Source organism: Humulus lupulus, chromosome X (assembly GCF_963169125.1).
Source record: "Humulus lupulus chromosome X, drHumLupu1.1, whole genome shotgun sequence".
In the NCBI taxonomy this organism is placed as follows: domain Eukaryota; kingdom Viridiplantae; phylum Streptophyta; class Magnoliopsida; order Rosales; family Cannabaceae; genus Humulus; species Humulus lupulus.
In genome coordinates this window covers 205,198,739-205,222,147 of record NC_084802.1, presented here as the reverse complement: position 1 = coordinate 205,222,147, position 23,409 = coordinate 205,198,739, and the positions used below count along the sequence as shown (strand labels likewise).

Genomic DNA, 23,409 nt, shown 5'->3' with positions numbered 1-23,409 from the left:
TTAATGAAAAATTAAATAACACCATAACCACCACTATTATAGTAATTTATATTATTTTAATCAATTTTGTATTAAATTTTAATAAACTATCTATTAAGTTTTTTATTTATATTATTTTAATTTTTTCTTCATATTTTAAATCAAATTTTATTTATACTTTGTTATGTGTTTAAATAATTTTTAAATAAAAAATAATTTTTTAAAAAAAAACTTAGGTATTTAAGTGTTTGGAAGACAAAACTTATGTATTTGAACCGCTAATTTCATATTTAGTTATTGCCACATCAACGATTAATGGAAAACTTAATGGCAGGTATCACGGAGCACCAATTTTTTTGAAGTTAGGTACTTTTATTGTAAAAAAAAACTTAGGTATTTAAGTGCTTGAATGACAACAACTTAGGTATTATAGCCGCCAATTTCCGTAGAAAAAATAGACAATCCAAAATGATATTATCCATTTGTTGTCATTCAAGCACTTAAATACCTAAGTTTTTTTTTACGGTAAAAGTACTTAACTTCAAACAATTTAGTGCTTCGTGGTACATGCCGTTAAGTTTTCCGTTAACTATTCATGTGACAGTAATTAAATGGAAAATTTGCGGCTAAAATACCAAAGTTGTTGTCATCCAAACACTTAAATACCTAAGTTTTTTTTAAAAAAAGTTAATTTTTTATTAAAAAATTATTTAAACACCTAACAAAGAATAAATAAAATTTGATTTAAAATATGAAAAAAATAATTAAAATAATATAATTACAAAACTTAAAAGATAGTTTATTAAAATTTAATACAAAATTAATTAAAATAATATAAATAAAAGCTTATATAAATTACTATAATAGTGGTGGTTATGGTGTTATTTAATTTTTCATAAAAAAAAAACTTAGGTGTTTAAGCTTGGGGCATTATATTTGCACCTCAAATTTTGATTAAGACACCCAATTTTTATTCTTTTTCATATTCTAAAATACACATATATAAAATATATATTTTAAATATTTAAATAAACAATTAAAAAATATCAAAATATATAAAATTTATTGAAGTAAGAGTTCTTTATTAAAAAATTATACATTATTTAAAAAAAAATCTGAAAACAAGATAAAATAAATTATTGAAATTAACAAAATAGAAATTATAGAATGTCAAAAAATATATTGAGAAAAAGTGTTAAAAATGATTTAATTTTTTTTAATTATTGGGGTGTCTATGTATATTTTTGGAATGCAAATACAATGACTCTTAAGTTTTTAAATTATATTTTATTTATTATTTTTTAAGTGTTTAAATAATAAATATAGATTTTTTAAAACTTAGGTATTTAAGTGATTGGATGACAAAAATTTATGTATTTTAGCCGCTAATTTCTAATTTAATTACTGCCACATTAACAGTTAATGGAAAACTTAACAGCAGGTATTATGGAGCACCAATTTTTTTGAAGTTAGGTACTTTTACCGTAAAAAAAAAAATTTAGGTATTTAAGTACTTGAATGAGAACAACTTAAATATTTTAGCCACCAATTTCCCAATAATTAATTATATGTGTTGTGTTGTGTTGTTAATTTTATATATGGTGTCCACTCATGGTGTCCGCTCAGAATTCAAATCTTGTCTTCGCTATTGATCACCATATTTTTCAGTATCCTTCGTATTGATGTTTATTCAAAAGGAAGTTTTTCATAAATATGATTTTTAAAAACTAATTTATAAAAATATGGCTATACCATATAATTAACTCTCTTAAATTAAAGTTTTTAAAAAACCATATAATATGTGTTTTATTTGTTGACTTATGCGTTTATATGAGAATCTAAAAGTAATATATTTGGAAACTAAAAAGAAAAGAAAAAATAATTAAAATTAAAATTTTCATAAAAATAATTAAATGGCAAAAATAAAAAATAAAAAAACTCAAGGAATGTAAGTTGTACTATTTCTAAAAGTTAAAATTCTTGCAAGTGTAACACCCATGAGATTTTATACGGGACCTAGATCTATGCACTAAATTAGAGGCTCAAGTCATTGTTACTATTGTTAAATATAACGTTAAGTGAGTTTTTCTCAAATAGGTGCAAAACATTTAATAGTATCATGTAATAGTGATGTGAAATTTAATTATTTATTGTAAGCATTTAAAAATTATGTTTTTGGGTCTAAAGTGATACAATAAAATATCTAAACATACCCAAAAGTTTGATAATATTGGGAGGTGTTTGGTCTTGGAGGTGACGCATTGTGCATGTGCGACAAGACTACAGCAGGTGACGTACGACGCGTCGCTTACTGCATCTGTATGAGTTACACGTTTTTCCTCTAATATATGTTTTAAAAATGTCTAATTATATTGGTTAGACTTAATGTTGGTGTGTAGTTTATTTAAGGAGTTTTTTTTTTTTAGAGTTTTTGGGAATTAATCACTCCTTCAAACTCTTTCTCTCTAGCTTTCCAAGAATTTTAATTTTCTCCAAAAAATCATCAAGATTGCTTGACTTAAGAATTTCATAGGCTTGTTGCATTCCACTCCTTATTCTTTGGTTATAGAAACCTTAAGCAACTTATTAGTGGTTTGGAATAAATGTTTTAAACAAAGATTCTCATCTTATGCAAGGTTTTCTGTTATTGTTCCAAGTTTTTGTACACCCATTATTGAGTTAAATCACTACCCCCAACAGTCATTACTTATTCTATATCGCAATTGTTAAAAAAATTCCATCGATAATAAGCACCATGAGATCTACATTTTTTCTGTAATGTAGTTAAAAGATAGCATGGTCACTAAGCTATGATGTGTAGCTCTTCGAACTAGACACAATTTATTCCTAAAACCCTCTTAAAGTGCTACCATACACTACAAAAAATAATTAACACATACTCTTCATTTTTAGAATTGAAATTTAGTGTCTCTAATTTATATGTATCTAATAGGTCACACTCATATTTAAATGACACATTACATTGCATTATTTATATTTATAATACAATTATTAACATTATATGGTACAATATTATAGGGTGCCGCTATAGTGCACCCCCATAAAAGGGGTACATTGGTGTATTCTTTTCGTGTTTTCGGTATCTGGATGATTTTCGACGCATTTTTTTAATAACTATGTACATTATAATTATTTAGAGCATCTGCAAATTTTTAAAAAAATTATAAATAATTTACTGTATGGAAAATAGAGTTCAGATATGTTACAATAAACGGTCAAATAATTTATTGCATACGTGACTGTTTTATTATAACATGTCCGAACTTTGTTTTGATACTGTAAATTACTTAGAATTTTCTAAAAAATTTACAGAAAACTCTAAATAACTACAATATACATAAATATAAAAAATAAAAATAGGGGTACACCTTAAAAATTTTCCGATAATATTGAGTGGGAAAGAAGATAAAAATTGAGGATTTGTGATATTTATTCCCATTTGAGCATCACATGTGAGTCTAATACAGTTTCCCTTTTCCACTTTCATTTATTTAACAAGGCACAACCCAGCCAAACCAAACTAAATCATCTTAGTGTAAAAGTAAAGATAAAGGCAACCTTTGTGCACGTGTTTCATGGTGGTATCACGTGGCAGGAGTGAGAGATTGACAAATGGACTTTTGGCTTATCTAGCTGTCATGTGCTCACACATACGCCTCCCTCTTGTGACTATTCCTATTCTATTCTGTGTGGTTTGACAAAAACACCCCTCCCACACCTACTATGACCAAACCCATGTGCACGATGCCCATTCAGGTCACACGTGTGGGCCCCACATTTGCCAAAATATTCACTCACCGCCTAATTATCAATAATGCAAGTGCCACTTTCTCCTATTCTTAAAAAAAAAAAAATAATAATAAAAAAATATTGTGCAAGTGACATTTTTGTGTGTATACACATACATTCATTCATGTCTTGGCTATATCCAATTGTCCTATTGTTTGTCACGGTGAGCCATTATGGAATTTTGGCTTAATCTTACTTGTACATGGAATGTTACCTTTTTTTAGGACCATTGTAATTCTAACATTTCACATACAAATTTAACATTTTGTGTTATAATAATATATAGTGTCAACTATTAGGTAACTTGTATTGTAAATGGCGTGTGACACTTTTTATTTAGACCAATTTTGAGAATGGAGAATGTAATGTAACAAGTGTTACAAGCAATCGTAAAGTTTTATAGAGTCTTTCTGTTTAGGTGCATGTAGTTTGTCTCACGTAAATGTTTTTCTTTATAAATAAAATACTAATCCAACGATGTATTTTTACACCCCACAACTAACCTATATTTAAAGTAAATTTTTTGTTACGATTAAAAATAGGTTATGATTAACTAATAACAAATTCAATTATTATGTGGTGGTACTCAATAACTCATTGCCATTCTATGTGGTCTATACTTACATTGAGAACCATTTGTTAGTGTGTGTGTGTTTTTTTTTTCAATAAATAATGATTGTGTTAGCTATTGGACTCAAGCTCATCCCTGAAAAGAAGAAGAAAAAAAAAGAGGGATTTTTTTCTCCCTAGAATAGTGTTTTAAGAAGTGAATTTCTATGAATTATTCAACTTGGTTTTTATATGGTTTTTCGTTTGTTAATAATTTTGGGATTGCATGATGGTGATTCGGGTCGGGTCAATTGCTTGCATCATAGACGTAGGTGGGGTTGATAAGGACTTAACTTCTCCCTAAAAATAATTGACTTGATTTGCCAAAAAAATAAAAAATTATTTACAGCTTGCTATGACTGAAAATAAAATTTAGTTTTCAATTTTTACAAAGAAAAAAAAACATGTTCAACAAATATTATTTTACGAATGTACTTATGAAAAAAAATATAACAAATATGTGTACAATTACATAATTAAGCTATTCAATTTTTTTTAATTATTCCAAACTTGAAAATATAGGCGGTTTTTCAAAATAATAGGTAAAGTTTCCTAGTAAACTTTGGTTATTGTTTTTATAATTTTTTTATTTAACCAATTAAAAATGAATCAAACAAACACTTTTAGTTGCAAGTATATACAATTCACGAGTAATTAAATTAAGAAAAAATAATAATGAACCTTGTTTTTGTTCCACTATTTTAAAATAAATATAACTTTTAAATGAATGTCCTCAGAAGAAGTCATTCAATATCAATAAGCTAGTTAGATTTAATAATGAATTGGGTTTTATTAACAACCTAACTTTAACATAAGAAAAGAAACACAATAATCAATCAGTAAATGTTACTTTGAATTAAATTACATAATTTATTTCATTTCATTTTATCATCATCCTCTTCTATTTTATTTCACTTTTAATTTTACAAAAATTTTGTTTTTAAAAAATAATAGAGAAAAAAAAACTAGGGGGCATGCAAAGTAATAAAACCACAAGCCCATCTAAGCAAAAAAGAAAAAAAAATTAAAATTAAGAAAAAAAATTTAGACAGAAATCTATAGGCTTTTGGCGGGTTTCTGAAGTTGATATCTGAACTAAAACACTAAGCTCCATTTCACCTCATTAATGGCGTTAAACAAATAACCTTCTCATATACTTGTTATTCACTCCATTTTAGATCTTAATCTTCAAATTATATCCTAACTACCAAAAACCCAAATACTCTTCCCCTCAAATCTCTCTCTCTCTCTCTGGTTCTGTATCAGTAGAAGTCAGAAGCTTCCCAGTAAAGATTCCCTACTTTGCCTTACATCTTAAGCACCTGCAGATCCGGAGCCAAGGTACCAACCCTCACTGCACACTTAGCATTTTTCTAATGGAAAAATACTAGACATTATTCAATAATAAATACCCATTTTTTTATATATATATATTTTTTCTAGCGTCGACTTTTACTACTGGTCACCATTGTACCCTGCATAGCATTTTGGGTAGTGTTTCTTTTTTGGCGTTTCTAATAATTTTAGCTTCGAATTTAACATTTTTTTAACATCTGGGTGTTTCTTCATTGCGTCAAATCTGGTTTTTGACGTTTTCCTGAATCATATACAGTGTTTTTTTGGAGATAATACTACTGTTATTTTTTTTTAAGAATACCATTTCTTTTAGGGTACTCTTTTTTCCACATTTAGCTAAGCATTTCACATTTGAGTCTCGGATTCTCTTTCTTCACTCTCTGCTATTTTGTCAGTTTTCGGGTTCAGTGTATCACTGGCTTAGTTTAGTCTGGCATTGCTTTGAGGTTGTTCTTCTGGGTATTTTTTATTTCGTCGGTTTATGGATGTGAGAATCTGAACTCACGGCGGTTCTCCTTGGGACTTTTGGATCCGAGGGATTTTTTTTCTTTTTGTTGCAAATGGGTATCTGAACTTGTCCCTGGTTTTGGATTTTACGGATTCTAAACCTTCTTTTAAGGAACAAGGTACCTTTCCAATCGAGCTTTGTTCCTCTCTGTACTTTGCACTTTTTCTTTCTTGCTTGGTTTCTGAGAAAATGTTGGGTTTGGTTTTTCTGGGTCTTGTGGAAACTAGTAACTAATTTTGAAAAGGTGAAGATTTAGTTTTGGAGACATACAAGAACGAGATTGAGAATCTTTCAGTATAGTATACCTTCTAAGTTTTAGCTAGTGTATAGCTTGAGATCTTTCTTAATAGTGGTCAATTTATGGCTGATTTAGCTGCAGTCTTTGACTCTAGTCCATTTCAAGTCATGAAGTGGTTCCGTCTAGTCCAGGGAATTGTAAGATCAACCTAGTAGGAGTTTTTTCCTGTATTGTTTAAATTAATCTTTTATGCCAGTTATTTCTTGCTCTAAATTCTCTATTAACATTCTCATTGTTTACCTTTGGACTTGGAATTAATTAATAGTTAAAAGTTTTTATTCCTTTAGCTCTTTGATTGGGTTAAGTGACTCTCGTTTAAGCTTATATGGTTCAACCATGTAAGTGACTGGCTTCTGTGCTAGTTGGGTTCCGTTGTATGGGGTTTGAAGTCACAGATCATCAGTATATGTTAGTTAATACATACAAGATGAAACATATGTGATTGTGGTGTCTAGAGGAGTGGTTTGTGGAACTTCACAACACGCATAGTTTTATCATGCTATAATGTATCAAAATTTTAAATATGAAAGTATTTGTCTCTTTTTATCCGAATTTAGTATTTTGTCATCCAGCTGTAGGAAGCAATAAGAATAACAATTGTTACTGGTACTATTAAAATATATAACTACAATTATTCTCCCTCTGATTTATAGATTAAATGGAGCAGGGTATGGAAATGGGACATTGATCAATCACTGGATAAATTAAACAGCAATGTCAAGGGTCACTAGATGGAAGCTTGAGAAAACAAAAGTGAAAGTTGTTTTCAGGCTACAATTCCATGCCACACATGTAAGTTTCTGGGCAACTTCTGTAAACTTGTGTACAGTTGATATGCATTATATTTGATAGTTTTACTTCTTTTATAAAAATTTAGTTCTAGATTGTCTGAGCCCATAATTTCACTATGCTTTGCATTTCTGCACATCTTTCTTTCTTCAGCCAACAGAGGAAAAAAAAAACAGAAAGAAAGAGGAAGGTAGGGCTTAACACTGTGTAGCCAGTTAATGGTATATATTATGAAAATGTGAATATGGTGAACAAGAAATATACATGCATATACAGATTTCTTAGGTAATTCTGTATTAAGCTTCTTGTGATGGCAAAAGAACTTTTTTTTTTCTCCTCCCTTCTTATAGTTGGAAAAGAGAGTATTGTCTGTGTTTGACATTGATAACTGTGCAAGGCCTGAATGCAACATTTTCTCTTATGATTCAGATCCCACAAACTGGATGGGATAAGTTGTTTATTTCATTCATTCCCGCCGATTCTGCGAAGGCAACAGCCAAGACAACAAAAGCAAATGTGAGGAGTGGCACCTGTAAATGGGGAGACCCAATCTATGAAACCACAAGACTTCTCCATGATATTAAGACAAAGCAATATGATGATAAGTTTTATAAACTTTTGGTGGCAATGGTAGGTATTAGTGGTAGTATTATTCCTTCACAATTCTTATTTTAAATGTTAGTTTCTGCAATGCAACTTAGGATACTTTATATAAATCTTCTAATTGTTTTTTTTTTGTTCTGGCCATTATCTGTTTTAACCATACGAACTTTGGTTTGGCTGAAATTTTACTGGTGTCAGGGTTCATCACGGTCTAGTGTCCTTGGTGAGGCTAACATCAACCTTGCTCATTATGCTGATGCATCAAAGCCCTCCTCTGTTGCACTGCCTCTTCAGGGATGCGACTCTGGAACTATTCTACATGTGAGGATTGTAAACTATCATATCGTTTTGTTATTTTATTATCTCTAGGAAAGTTCTTTTCCTTCTGGGTTTTATATTATTTACATCAATCTGGATGCATTTATTTTCTCATTTGATTGTAGTTAATCTTGTATGCTTCTTGTCTAGTGATTCAAATTCCCACTAAGTGTTTTTTTCTTTCCTCTTCCTGATGTCAGGTCACTGTACAGCTGTTAACTTCTAAAACGGGTTTCAGGTGCTGTATTAACATCTAGCTAGCTTTATGCTTTATTCAATTTCAGTTAGTCAATACCATTGTTTTTATTAATATGTAATTATAATTATTTTCAGAGAGTTTGAGCTTCAGAGGGAGCTTCGAGAAAGGGGTCTCCCTGATGAATCTGTGGCTAGAAAAATATCATCTGTTGAAGATACAATCAATGATCAGACGGACAAGGTTTAGTGGTTTTAACTTTCTTATATTTTGCTGCGTAAAATTATTTTGATTTTTAGTGATTGAGTATTTTATTGTTAAATATTCGAGTATATAATCTTTTGATAAAAAAAACCTGTACAATTTATCTCAGTGTCCTTTTCTTGGCCAATGTTAGCAGAGTGTCTGATCATATTGTTTTGTTTTAACGTCTTCCAAATGAGACTTTATGTTTCAGCAAGACCACGGGATCAATGTTTATCCCCAAGAAGTTTTTTATTGCTCGATGGGATCAATGGTTATTCCCAAGCAGTTGTTTGTTGCCTGATAGAATTACTAGGTCCTTCCAAATACAAACTGCCAAGAAACTTAATTCGATGATTAATTCTTTCTCTAATTTGTATCAAGAAATAGATGATCACATGTCATTATTAGTTGAGTTTAGGACATGAAAAATGCTACTCATATAAACAATGTCATTCTTCTTCTATTTCTCTTCTTCGGCCAAGACAACAAAGAAAGAAATAGGGTAATAGGCTTGGATGAAGATGAATGGGAGGATATTGATGGTGATAATGAAGATGGTGATGATGAGAGGAATGTACAATATGACGATTCCTCAGAAGATCCTTTAAGCAATGATGAGTTGGACGATGATTTCTAAATCACCTTCACCATCTACTACTCAAGTTTGTTCTAGGATAACTAGAATCTAGGATTCTAGCTTTAGAAATACAACATTTTATGTTTGAGTTTTATGAGTCATTTTATGCTATGTTTGAGTTTTATGTATCTAAATATATTTTCTATTAGAGATTTGAGGCTTACACCTCAATGCGCCTCAAGGCTTACGTTTCGCCTCACAAAAAGAAAACGCCTTGAGGCTTAAAAACGCTTTTTTAAACCTTGCTACAAAGAGTTGGTAATGATTATTCAACTTCTCAGGCTCTTACAAACTGCTATTTACTATCTTAAAACCTCAATCTTTATAATAATCCAGGTAAAACCTCAATCTGATTCTAATATAAAGCCTTTTCCATGTGGGATAACCATCAGCTGTGTAAAGTGTCTGCCTTTTTCATTATCGACATCAGTGTGCAAATTCTGATCACTATTTATTGTCTTATACCTGGTGTGTCAGCTGTAGTATATCATAATACCAAATATAATGTAGTATTGTAGAGCCCTTTTGCGCTCCAAATTTATTTATGTAACATCTAGTGTTGATTAGTCTTGATATGTATGTATTGTCACTGTAAACAGGTCAATTCAAAAGCTCGATTTAAAGAAGAATTGCCTCCCCTTGAAGAAGAGGTGGGCCTCAGTGAAGAGTATGCTGACTCAGCTGTTGGCTTTGATGGTTCTTCGAGTACTTCAGAAAGTTTATATGCTGATAAACATGATACATCCAGCACACATGAAGTTGACAGCCTTAAAAGTACAATCCCTGGTGACATAGTTGGGCCAAGTCAAAGTCTACAGCCAGAAAAAGGAGATCCCTCTAACGTTCAGTTTCTGCCTCCTGGAAGTAATGATTGGGCTCATGGCTGGGGTGCTGACTATTCTGCTGATAATGACTTGGCAAATGCATACGAGGAGAATAGTAGACTTCGAAGAAGCTTGGAAATAGCTGAGTCGTCTATTCTTGAGCTTAAGCTGGAGGTGAGTTCCTTACAAAGTCATGCTGATGAAATAGGCATTGAAGCCCAAAAATTTTCTCAGCTACTTGCTACTGAAATGGCCTCAGGAGAACAATTAGCAAAAGAAATTTATGTACTGAGATCAGAGTGTTCAAGTTTCAAGGCTGATCTTGGACAGTTAAAAAATTCCAAACTATACACTCCATTTACCGTAAGAGAAACTAAAAAGACAGACCAGGATGCCTCCTTCCAAGAGTTGCCACTCAGGTGGGTCAAGGGGCTTCTGGAACTGGAGGATAAGTTAAAAGACGTTCGAAGCAAGGCATGTTTTGGATTCCAAGAAAGGGAAGTTGGGTCCTTCAGTGCAGATATAGAAGCATTGCTGGGTGTTGTGGAGGGTCTTAAACAAGGAACTAGACAGACAATTTCAACGCTGAACTTGGCGAATGTAAAGGATATCAGAGAAATGAATTTACACAAGGGTCAGCAACAATTACCAGGAAGCAGGTTTAGTGCTGAGTTTTACCAGCCAGAAGGTCTGCTTCATTGTGTGGACGTACCTGCCCTGGTATCTCAAGAAGCTGATTCTGCAGATGCTAACAGTGCAATTAAGGGGAAAATGTTTGAACTTATCAAGGAGTTGGGTGAATCGAAAGCTGAACGTGAAGGCCTTGCAAGAAAAATGGATCAGATGGAGTGCTACTATGAAGCTCTTGTTCAGGAACTTGAGGAAACTCAGAGGCAGATGATGGGTGAGTTGCAGAATATCAGAAATGAGCATACAACTTGCCTCTACACACTTTCAGCTACAAAAGCTGAGATGGAAAACATACAGCAAGACATGGATAAGAAAATAACAAGATTTACTGAAGAGAAGTGTGACTTGGAGACTCTCAACAAAGATCTTGAAAGAAGGGCTGTTACTGCAGAAGCATCACTGAAGAGGGCTCGCTTGAATTACTCTATTGCAGTAAACCAGTTACAGAAGGATCTTGAATTGCTCTCTTTCCAGGTTCTCTCCATGTATGAAACAAATGATAATCTCATTAAGCAAGCGTTTTCAGATTCTTCAACACCAAGCGTTCTGGAACCCAAATCAATAGAGAATAAAAAGTTGGACTCAAAGGAACTTCAATCCACGAAACTCTCTCAGTCCCTGCATCAATTTGATGCGGTGAAGAAACAAGATTTAGATGGAGACATTATATCGGACTTGAGAAGATCTCTTCTCTTGCAGAAGGACCTTTATCGAAAAGTTGAAGAAGAAGTTGGTGAGGCTCATTTGGTGAATGCATACTTGGACATTTTCTCAAAGACTCTACAAGAAACTTTACTTGAGGCAAGTGCTGATTACAGATTGCTCAAAAAGAAAGCTGACAAACTTACACAGCAGCTGGAGGTTTCAACTGAATCTAAGGGGATGCTGAGGCAGAGGCTTCAAAGTGTTATGGATGAGGTTCAACATTTGAATGAATACAAGAATACATGTGATGCAAAATGCAATGACATGGCTCTGCAGAACCAAATTTTAGAAACCAATTTTCAAAAGGTCACTGAAGAAAATGTTTTTCTTTCCCAAAAGATTATTGAATGTGAGAGACTGCTAAAAGATTTGGAAAGTTATGAGAACAAATTCCAAGCATGCTCTATAGAAAAATTAGAGTTGGAAAATTTGTTGAAAATGGAAGGGCTTGAAAATGAAAATCTTAAAAACAAAATTTTTTCTTTGCAAGACGAGTTGAAAGCTGTGAAGACAGAACTCGATGAGCTAGCTTCTGCAAAGGTTGGTGAAGAAAACTCTCTTCTTTCTGAAAAGATTGCTGAATGTGAAACACTGACGAAAGATTTGGAAAGTTGCAAGAGAAATTTCCAAGCATCCTCCATTGAAAAGTTAGAGTTGGAAGAGTTGTTGAAAAAGAAAGTGCTAGAGAATGGAGATCTTACCGGTGAAATTTCCTCTCTGCAGGAAGAGATGAAAGCTGTCAGAACTGAACTTGATAAGCTTGCTTCAGCATCCTCCCTCGAAAAGTTAGAGTTGGAAAATTTGTTGAAAAAGGAAGTGCTAGAGAATGAAAATCTTAGAGATGAAGTTTCCTCTTTGCAGGGAGAGATGAAAGCTGTCAGAACTGAACTTGATAAGCTAGCTTCAGCAAAGATCGGTGAAGAGAATTTTCTTCTTTCTGAAAAGATTGCCGAATGTGAAACACTGACGAAAGATTTGGGAAGTTGCGAGAGCAAATTCCAAGCTTGTTCCTTTAAAAAGTTAGAGTTAGAAAATTTGTTGGAAAAGGAAGCGTTAGAAAATGCAAATTTACAACATAAAATTTCCTCTATGCAGGATGAGGTGAAAACTGTCACAACTGATTTTGAAGAGCTATCCTTTGCAAAGGAGGATTTGCAGAGTACTGTAAACTTTCTTCATGATAAGCTGCGGAATCTGCTGGCATTTTATGATGAAAAGTATAATGGCTTGAACGTTTTCAGTGAATGTGTTTGTCAGGGATTAGAGCCCAAAGATTTGAAAGGTACTGTGATGAGATTAGAAGAGCTACAGCACATTGCCTGCAAGAAGATTTTCCTGCTGATTGAAGAGAAGCAAGATCTAGTACGTGAGAGAGATGTGGCTCAAATGTCCTTAAATGCAGCAAAGTCAGACATTATTGTAATGAAACGAAAATTCGAAGATGATGCACAGAATGTAATGGGAAAACTGGAGGTGTCTAGTATCATGATGTGTAAGCTTCAGTCTGAAGTTGAGGCTATTGCTAACAGATTGAAGCTTAGCTCTGAAGCTGAAGAAAATTACGAACAGCATCACAGAGAACTTCTGTCTGCATTTGATGATTTGGAAGCTGAGCTGCAGCATCTGACTTCTAAAAACAAAGATCTTGCTCAAGAAATAATGGCTTTGCAGAGTGTAAGTGAAGAGCTCGGAAGGTATAAACAGGAAATAGCAGCTGTATCAGAGGAAAGAAAAGTTCAGTTGGTGACCTTAAAGGATAAGAATGAAGAATCTGCGAAGCTAGAACTTGAGCTTAATAATATGAGATCAAATTTGCAATCACTCCATGATGAGTTGCATGCTGAAAGAAGCATTAGAAGTAAGTTCGATAGCAGAGTAACTGATCTTACTTCTCAATTGAATGAAAAAGACCAAGAGCTGCTGACTTTTGATCAACAGAAGGCTGAGTTGGTTCACCTGAAACAATCTGTGAAAGATTTAGAACTAGAGAAGGCAAGTATCTTTCGTACTTTGTCGGATTCTAAACAAAGTCTAAAAGCAGCTGGTGAACACTTTTCTAATATATCTTGTTTGGAAGCACAATTTTCTGAAATGCACGAGTTATCAATAGCAACAGATGTGAGACTTACTTTCACAAAATCTCAATACGAGTCCTGCTTTGAGGAGCTTCAGAATAAGTATGTTAGTGTAGAGAGTATGCTTAATCATTGTCTTTCTACTAAGGCTCATTACATTGAGGAGAACACTAAATTAATGACAAGTCTTGAGTCCCTTAGGTCTGAGTTGGATGCTTCCACTGCTCAAAATAGAATGCTTCTTGATACAAATAGCAACATAAGAATTGAATTTGATGAACTCAAGAAAAGAGCTGAAGATGCAGAGGATGATTCAAGAAAGCATGCTCTTGAAATTGAAAGGCTGGGGGGTATGTTGGTGAAATCTGATGAAGAGATTGATGACCTGATATTCATCAAGGAAGAACTAGAAGTCAAACTTTTGGTCCTCAAATTGAAATTGGACGAACAACAACCTCAGATGGCCTTGGTGGAGGAGTATAAGCATGAACTGAGAATACTGCAAAATAAGTACAATGAGATTAGCCAAAAGCTCTCTGAACAGGTTTTGAAGACTGAAGAGTTTAAGAATTTGTCAGTCCATTTGAAGGAGCTTAAAGACAAGGCTGATGCAGAGTGTCTTCAGGCTCGTGAAAAAAGAGAACCAGAAGGACCACCACTTGCTGTGCAAGAGTCCTTGAGGATTGCATTTATCAAAGAACAGTATGAAACCAAGCTGCAAGAAATGAAACAGCAACTTTCAATCTCCAAAAAGCATAGCGAAGAAATGCTGTGGAAATTACAAGATGCAATCAATGATGTTGAAGATCGGAAGAAATCTGAAGCTTCTCATTTAAAAAGAAATGAAGAGCTTGGAATGAGAATCTTGGAATTGGAGACCGATTTGCATTCTGCCCTTTCTGAAAAGCGTGAAATAATGAGGGCATATGATTTAACAAAGGCTGAAAAAGAATGCTCCCTGATAAGCCTTGAATGCTGCAAGGAAGAAAAAAAAGAGCTTGAGGCCACATTGCGTAAATGCAGTGAAGAAAAATCTAAGATTTCTGTGGAGCTCACCTCAATGAAAGAATTTCTTCAGAGCTCTGCATTCCAAGTGAATAATCAGAGTAGAGACAGTGAGGGATTACGCAAAGCAGATTGTGTGTCTGATGAACTAGTCAACGTAATACTTCCTGAGAAAATTCCAGTTTCCAGCAGTTCAACTGAATCATTAGCTAATATTTCAGACCAAAATATTTCAAATGATTGTCAAGAAGTTGGGCCTGCTTTTTTCACTCCCACCATTGATGAAGATGATCATTCGAAGGCAGTCATCAATCTGCAAAAAAAGCAGGTAACTAGCAACTTTTGTCAGGGTTGTTTGTCATGGTGTCATGCTTGGTTTGTTAATACATCTTTAATTTGTGCATATAGGTACTGTTATTAGAGGTCAATTTGCTTCTTTTGCAGTTGAGCATTTATAGCTTTTTGAAATTTTATATAAGCTCATTGTAAGAAGAAACACTTTTTTGTTACTTTATCATGACACAATTCCGAAGGACTTGACTCACAAATCATTCAGCACTTATCTCAAGTGTTGGTTGGATGAGTGTGTGTGAGTGGTTGGGGTTTAAGTTTCCATTAATGTATATAAAAAAGGTACTTATAATTCATTAGTAATGCTCAGGGTTAGGCAGCCAATGTTGTCTTCCCTGAATTTTCAAAAGGAGGTAATTGTAAATCTCACTCGATCCTCCCAACATGCTAATTTGGTTCATTACATAATTCAAAAGATGTTCATGGAAATTTGTTTATCAGGTGACATGCTAGTAAGAACTATGTAATATCATTGCTTTCATACTAGCATGGTAATGTTGGTGTCTAACAATTATGTAAATCTTTGTTCATCAGGATGCTCTTACATCTCGGTCTGTAGGTCAAGAGGATGTGCTACAAAAAGACACAGAGCATTTAGCTGTTATGAATGACCATTTCAAAACCCAAAGTTTAAAATCTAGCATGGAACATTTAAACAAGGAGGTATGGCAAGAGGAAAAGTGAAAATATGATTTTAAATTTTGCTAGGATATCTTGTATAGTTTGCATGATAGTCAAGGATACAAGTTTCAATTCTTTTCATGATCTTGTTTGTCCTACTCGCTAAAATTTGCATGGTATTAGAAAACATAATTATTTTCATCTTCATGCAGTTGGAAAAGATGAAACGTGAAAATTTGCTTTTGTCCCAAGATGATGATCAATTTGATCCAAATTCTACTGGTTTACAAAGAGAGCTGATGCAATTACAAAAGGTAAATCATCTACCCAGTTTTATATATGAATTTACAAGTTTCCTCAAAGCTCACTCTTATTTCCGTTTGTTGCTTAGGTAAATGAAGAACTGGGAACCAAATTTCCTTTGTTTAATGAATTTTCTTGCAATGGCAATGCATTGGAGAGGGTACTGGCTTTGGAAATTGAGCTCGCAGAGTCCTTGCAAGCAAAGAAGTCACGTGTTCAATTTCAGAGGTATATTCTTCTTTTTCACACTCTCTTAGACCTTGGAAAATTTTAATCCTATTTCTGAAATAACCTTCCACCTAGATGGCATATTTATAACTTTGCTTTTATTCATTTGGACATGCAAGACACCTGATTTGAGACCAAATCCTCGTCTCGAAACCAGAAAATTTTGTAATGCAATCATCTAAGATATGAATGTCATATACTAAAGAATGATCACACTTCAAAATTCAGAATGAAAATAATGATGTGATTTTAACATAGCATTCTTCTTTTGTGTTCCAGTTCCTTCTTGAAACAGCATGGCGATGAGGAAGCAGTATTTAAAAGCTTTAGGGACATCAATGAGCTGATTAAAGACATGTTGGAAATCAAGCGAAGATATGTGACAGTGGAGACCGAATTAAAGGACATGCATGACCGATACTCTCAACTCAGTCTTCAATTCGCAGAGGTCGAAGGAGAGAGACAGAAGCTCATGATGACTCTCAAGAATGTCCGGGCATCCAAGAAAGTACCGTATTTAAATCGCTCCTCGACAGCCCCTCTTGGAGGTCCATTCACATAGCAACTGTAACAGTTGCTGAAGTTTTCCTCATTTGCGGAGTATCCAGAATAGCCCTTTACTGGGCTGAGAAGATTTAGTACTTCAACAGTGCTTTGCTGCATTATGTAATTATGTAGATCGGCAGTGAATGTTCATGGGCAGCTAAAGGTAGTGGGAGGGTCAACTTTTGAAATGAAAAAAGCTGAGGAGCGGTTTATGTGTAAATAAAAAACATCAGTTGGTTCATGTCACTGCTTTATAGGACCATAAGTACAAGTCCATAAAATGTGCAACTCTAATTTTCTCCTCTCCTTTATGGGAAGAAGGCTTGGATTTCTGGTCATCTTGGTGGTGTAATTCCTTCTACTGTATAGATACCATTTTTCTCAATAGACATTAGTAATTCTATTTAAATATCTTCAAGAAGGATGGAAACGTTTCTCCAATTTTCCTCTCCACATTTTATTGCTCTGCATTTTGTTCATTTATTTCTTCTTTTTTTTTTCTTTTGTGAAGAATATGATGTGATTGAAGAACTTTCTGCTGCTCATTCTCTGAGGAGAAAATGATATGGTGATTGTGATTCTATGTCTTATTGAATTTGTAGAAATGGCTAAATTTTGAATAAAAACTTCCTATGCTTGTAATTTGCCTATCCAATTTTTCAAGGACTATAATGACTACTTTTTTTTAATTAAATTTGTAGCAACTTTACATGGAGTTGTAGGTCGTTCTCTGCTTTTAACATACACTTGCAAAGTGAAATTTGAATTTATATGTAAGAGTATTCTTATTGAAAATTCCTTGATGCTATTACTTGAAAAATATGCTTTAAAAACTATTTTGGAGACAATCACCCCACTCATTATTCTACCACGCTATGTCTCTTCTCTTTCTCTTACAATCTTATACCTGAATCCGAATTTTATCACCACCATTTTATCATTTTTTTAAACATTTCCAGTGTCGGAGCCAATAAAGAGTCCGGGTTGTATTTTTTTTTTTATATATTAAATTAGTAAAAAAAAAGTTAATATAAAATTTTAAGAAAAATAGTAGTGAATTCAAAATTCTTCTATACATAATGATGATGTGAAATTATATTTTTTGTTATAGGCATTTAAAAATGATCTTTTTGGGTCTAAAGTGGTATAATTAGGTATCTAAGTAAGTCCAAAAAGTTTGGGAATATTTGAAGGTGTTGAATGTCACTTTTGGCAAGTTAATCAGGCCTAGAGGTGACGCGTCGGTCCAAAGAGGTGACGCGTCGCGCTCGCAATTAAGAAACATCCAGGTAACATGTCGACATATAACTAGGGCTGACAATTCGTGTAAACGTATTAGATTCGTGTCGATACGATTATGACACGACACAATTAAAGTAAATACGAACATAACACAATTATTAAATGTGTCAAAAATACGAACACGAACACGATTATGAAATAGGTCAACACGACACGACACGATAACACGATTATGACACGATTAATCATAACTATATGAAAAAAATCATAAAACTTAAGAAAATTATTCGTGTTATCGTATCTGACATGATTATGACACGATTATTAAACATGTCAACACGATTATGACACAACACGATTAAAGTAAACATGAACACGATACGATTATTAAACGTCAAACCTATTTATTTTCGTGTCGTGACCCAAATTGCCACTCTTACATATAGCAAGCGATGCGTCACCTACTGGTTCTGTATAAGTTAAGTTTTTTGTCTCCAAAATATGTTTTAAAAAGTCTAATTCTATTAGTTCGACTAAATGACAGTGACCAAAGAGTTTTTTTTATTTTTTTTTGAGTTTTTGAGACTTGATCATTCCTACTAACTCTTCAAGACTTTTATTTTCTCCAAGAAATTCATCAAGATTGCTTGCCTTGTGAATTTTATAGGCTTGTTGTATCCTACTCTTTATTCCAAATTGTAAAAACCTCAAGCAACATGGTAATTTGAAATAAAGGTTTTAGACAAACATTCTCATCTTGTACAAGCCTTTGTGTTATTGTTTCATTCTGATGCAATTTAGATTAAAAAAAATGAATGAAAATAACTTCTGGTCTAATTTATATGAAAATTTGATATAAATTTCCTTCTAATTTTCATCGATTTCCATAGGTAAGAATTTTAAATAATTTAGTCAGATTAGAATTAGAATTTAATTTAATTTAATTTATTATAGCTGATTATTTAGTTTCCTATTTTATAGGAAACCCTATTTGTTATTCTTCTATATTTCTATTTAATTGTATATATTTTTTTTGAATAGTTATCTCTAAAAAATTAAAATGAATTTGGAGGTCAGAAAATTCATTGGTCACGGCTTGGCTTCTAAATTTTACGAAGATTTCTATTTCAAAACTGCTCCTACTGTGAAAAACGAGAGACCTTTGGTTGTTTTCGATTTCCGTAAAGAGAAGAAAACAACGGTGTTTACATGTTTGAGAGTTACGACAGGAGGTGGTAATTGAGGTAAGCCTAGGACATTTTGGTCTTCTACGTTTATCTTTTTCTTGTTTTTCATTATTAATAAAAAGAGAACAGTTTTCTCTCTAAACAACACCTTCTGATATATTTATAGAATTTTCATATAAATTGCAGAATGTATCTTTATTGAATTTTCACCTAAATTACAAATTTTTATTGAATTCTATAAAAAATTTAGCAAAAAACAAAACTAGATTTCCATATTCGGAAAAACAAAATATTGTTAAAATATCCCCAAAGCGATGAACAAATCAGTCCAAAATAAATTTTTTTTTTTCTAAGATTTTTCGTTTTTTTTTAAATGTTTTTCATTTGTTTAATATAGGTTGAAACTTTGAGTTTTTAAGTAGAGAACTTTTATCTTTGTGTTGGTGGTGAGAAGATTGAGGTATAGGGTTGTGGGAGGGAAAGAGGAGAGGAGACTAGTGTGTTAGACATAGAATAATATGAGGGAAATTCACAAAAATACTTGAGATTTAAAAAAAAAATACGAAAAATACGTATTCTGGCAAAAATTACAAAAATATCGAAAGACATAATAGTAAATACAAAGTTTTTATTTTTTGGAAACAAAGTTTACAAATTTGTAACAATACAATTTTTTTGTAACCAAAGTTTACAAATTTGTAACTAAAATTTACAAGTTTGTAACTATATGTTACAGTTTGGTAAATAATATTTACAGTTTAAATAGAAAATTGTAACAAGCGATTATAGAAGAGAAATTTCAGGGTAGACATCCCAAATATATGTCATTTTGTATAATTTTGATAATAATGTCCCTTTCATTAAACTTCTCTCTCTCAAACTATCTCTCTCTCAACCATGGCAACCCCTCCCCATGGCCAGAAATCGTCTCTATTTCTCTCATTTCTCCTTCGCTCTACTCATTGCCATCAAAAAACAAAGAAAAAAAGAAACCCACAACTATTGAAAGCATCCATTAAAGTACCCATGATTAATTTTTGTATTTAACATAAAAAATTTAAGGCCTTAAATCTTCTAAACGTGTAGATTTTGAATAAAAAATACTAAGATTAAAAATAATCATCTAAAACAGACATCTAAGCAAAAAGTTGTGGCTCACCAAATTTTTTCGTCAAATTTCAATACGGAGCATCAATTTTGCATCGAAAAAGCATCATTTTGGCCAAAAATTAAGTTTCATGATTGCATCACAAAAGCATCGAAAAAACATCAAAACAATATCGAAAAACATAGAAAAAGCATCGTTTTGGCAACAAAAAAAAAAGTTTTCATGATTGCATCGAAAAAGCATTGAATTTGCACAGTTTGGGCCAAAAAATCAAGATTTTGTGGATGCATTGAAAAAGCATCGAATTTGTATCGTCTTCATTATTTTTTTGGTACAAAAGCGATGCAAATTCGATGCAATTGTGATGCATCCACAAAAAATTAATTTTTTTAGTCAAAACTGTGCAAACTTGATGCTTTTCGATGCAATCATGAAAACTTAATTTTTTTTTTGGAAAAAATGATGCTTTTCTGATGCAAAATCGATGCTCTGCATTTAAATTTTAGCGAAATTTTTGGTGAGGCATAACTCTTTGCTTAGATGTCCGTTTTAGTTGAATTTTTTTAATCATAGTATTTTTTCGAGATCTACACGTTTAGAATATTTAAAGCCTTAAATTTTTTATGTAGATTACAAAAATTAATCATGTGTGCTTTAATGGATGCTTCAATGGTTGTGAGTTTCTTTTTTCTCTTTGTTTTCGGATGACCATGAGTAAATAGAATGAGAAATGAGAGAAATAGAGACGATTTCTGGCCGTGGGGAGGTGGTGGGGAGGGGCTACCATGGTTGAGAGAGAGGGAAGTTTAATGAAAATGGCATTACTATTAAAATTATACAAAATCACATATATTTGAGACGCCTATTAAATTTATCATATGGATGAATTAGGGTATACTATTAAGCATATACTCTAAATTTCCCTTACAGAACTATTACAAACTGTTATATGTATTGTTATAATTTTTGTAAAATTCTGTATTTTTCAATTTTTTTTTGAAATTTCCATAATAAAAGGGATAACTGTGCCCAAATTATATAATGATATTAAGAGGTATATTTTTTCAATATAGTACTCTTCATGTATATAAATTCAAATTTCTCCTTTCAAATCATACAACAAGGGAAATTTGACTTTTAATGCATATAAGGGGATTGTATTTAAAAAATGCCCTATCACTTATATGAGTCTCATTTTAGTCCTACTATTTACCTTAGTACCCAAAATACCCCTGTCATTTGTTCTGACTCTCTCTCTTCTCTCTCGGTCTCTCTATATTCCCTCTCACTCTCGGTTCCGAACTAAAAAAACTCTCAAAACTCACATTTGAATTCGTCGCAACCCAACGAGATCGGAGAAGAGAAGCATTGTTGGAGAAGGTCTTCGGAACCAGGACTTGAACATTGGACCGGAAGCACCCAGAGGCAACCAAACAACTCCGAAGTAGGCGAAACAACTCTCAAGTATGCGAAGGTGAGGGTTTTCTTTTTAATCTGCAATGTCTGGTTTTTTGTTGATGTTTTGTTCATAGGATAGATTGGGGTTGGGTAACTGAGAAATTTGGGTTTTTTTTCAAAAATTTTGACCCAACTCGATAGGCCTCAACAATATATGTTAGGTCTGTTTTTGAATGTGCCTCGATTGACCTCGATAGGACTCGATGCTATTATATATTTCAGTTTTAGGGTGCCTCGATAGAATGAGACATAAACCATGATTTAGCATCTGCCTCGATAGGACTCGATAGGCTTCGATGATATTAGACATATGACTGATTTAGCCTCTGCCTCGATAGACCTTGATAGGCCTCGATGATAATAGACATATGGCTGATTCTAGCATCTGCCTCGATATGCCTCGATAGAATAAGACTTATGGTTGTTTTAGCAACAACCTCGATAGGACTCGATAGATTAGATATATTATGATTTTGCCTTGTCTCTATAGGCCTCGATGAAAAAAAATGAAAAACTGTTCAACCATGACTTGTGCTAGCCAAAGAGCCAAGGTTTAGACAAATTTTTCTCCTATGGCTCCCCATTTTTTCAAGATTATTCTTGAAGAGAATATTGGGAACACCAAGTTAGTAAGTAACTTTGTCTAAACCTTGTCTCTTTGGCTAGCACAAGCCATGGTTGAACAATTTTTCATTTTTTTTCATCGAGGCCTATTGAGGCAAGGCAAAATCATAATATATCTAATTTTATCGAGGCCTATCAAGTCCTATCGAGGTTGGTGCTAAAACAACCATAAGTCTTATTCTATCGAGGCATATCGAGGTCTATCGAGGTAGATGCTAGAATCAGCCATATGTATATTATCATTGAGGCCTATCGAGGTCTATCGAGATAGGTGCTAGAATCAGCCATATGTCTATTATCATTGAGGCCTATCGAGGTCTATCGAGGCAGGGGCTAAATCAGCCATATGTTTAATATCATCGAGTCCTATCGAGTCATATGATAAATCATGGTTTATGTCTCATTCTATCGAGACACCCTAAAACTGAAATATCTAATAGCATCGAGTCCTATCGAGGTCAATCGAGGCACATTTAAAAACAGATCTAACATATATTATCGAGTTCTATCAAAGCCTATCGAGTTGGGTCAAATTTTTTGAAAAAAAACTCAGATTTCTCAGTTACCCAGTCCCGATCTATCCTATGAACAAAACTTCAACAAAAAACCAGACTTTGCAGATAAAAAAGAAAACCCTCACCTTCGTGTACCTGGGAGTTGTTTCGCCTACTTCAGAGTTATTTGGTTGCCTCTGGGTGCTTCCAGTCCGATGTTCAAGTCCTAGTTCCGAAGACCTTCTCCGACACTTCTTCGATTTTGTTGGGTTGCGACGGATTGAAATGTGGGTTTTGAGAGTTTTTTTGGTTTGGGATCGAGAGTGAGAGGAAATATAGAGAGATCAAGAGAGAAGAGAGAGGGAGAGTCGGAACAAATGGCAGAGGTATTTTGGGTACTAAGGTAAATAGTAGAACCAAAGTGAGACTCATATAGATGATATGGTATTTTTTAAATACAATTCCCTTACATGCATTAAAAGTCAAATTTCCCTACAATAATATGTACACGTCATTGGAAAATAAAAATGATTCTTTGTTTCATTAAACAAAAACAGAAACAACAATAACAGCTCTGATTATACTGAACCCAAAACAAA

At 33.1% G+C, this 23,409-nt stretch overlaps 1 protein-coding gene across 6 annotated transcripts; it reads left to right on the top strand.

The window, feature by feature from the left end:
• The first annotated feature begins 5,494 nt into the window (after nucleotides 1-5,494).
• Nucleotides 5,495-17,347, top strand: LOC133804832 (COP1-interactive protein 1). 6 transcript variants are annotated; one of them, XM_062242956.1, is made up of 12 exons: nucleotides 5,495-5,739; nucleotides 7,214-7,352; nucleotides 7,779-7,979; nucleotides 8,151-8,273; nucleotides 8,471-8,508; nucleotides 8,604-8,709; nucleotides 9,949-12,108; nucleotides 12,292-14,976; nucleotides 15,534-15,662; nucleotides 15,833-15,934; nucleotides 16,012-16,151; nucleotides 16,431-17,347. In XM_062242956.1, the coding sequence occupies exons 2-12, from the start codon at nucleotides 7,275-7,277 to the stop codon at nucleotides 16,711-16,713; spliced, it is 6,045 nt and encodes a 2,014-aa protein (XP_062098940.1). In that variant the 5' UTR covers nucleotides 5,495-5,739; nucleotides 7,214-7,274; the 3' UTR covers nucleotides 16,714-17,347. The 6 variants fall into 6 exon arrangements, with proteins under 6 accessions (XP_062098940.1, XP_062098936.1, XP_062098935.1 ...); XM_062242952.1 differs by having other exon boundaries at nucleotides 7,228-7,352; nucleotides 9,949-14,976; XM_062242951.1 differs by having other exon boundaries at nucleotides 9,949-14,976.
• Nucleotides 17,348-23,409: the final 6,062 nt, after the last annotated feature.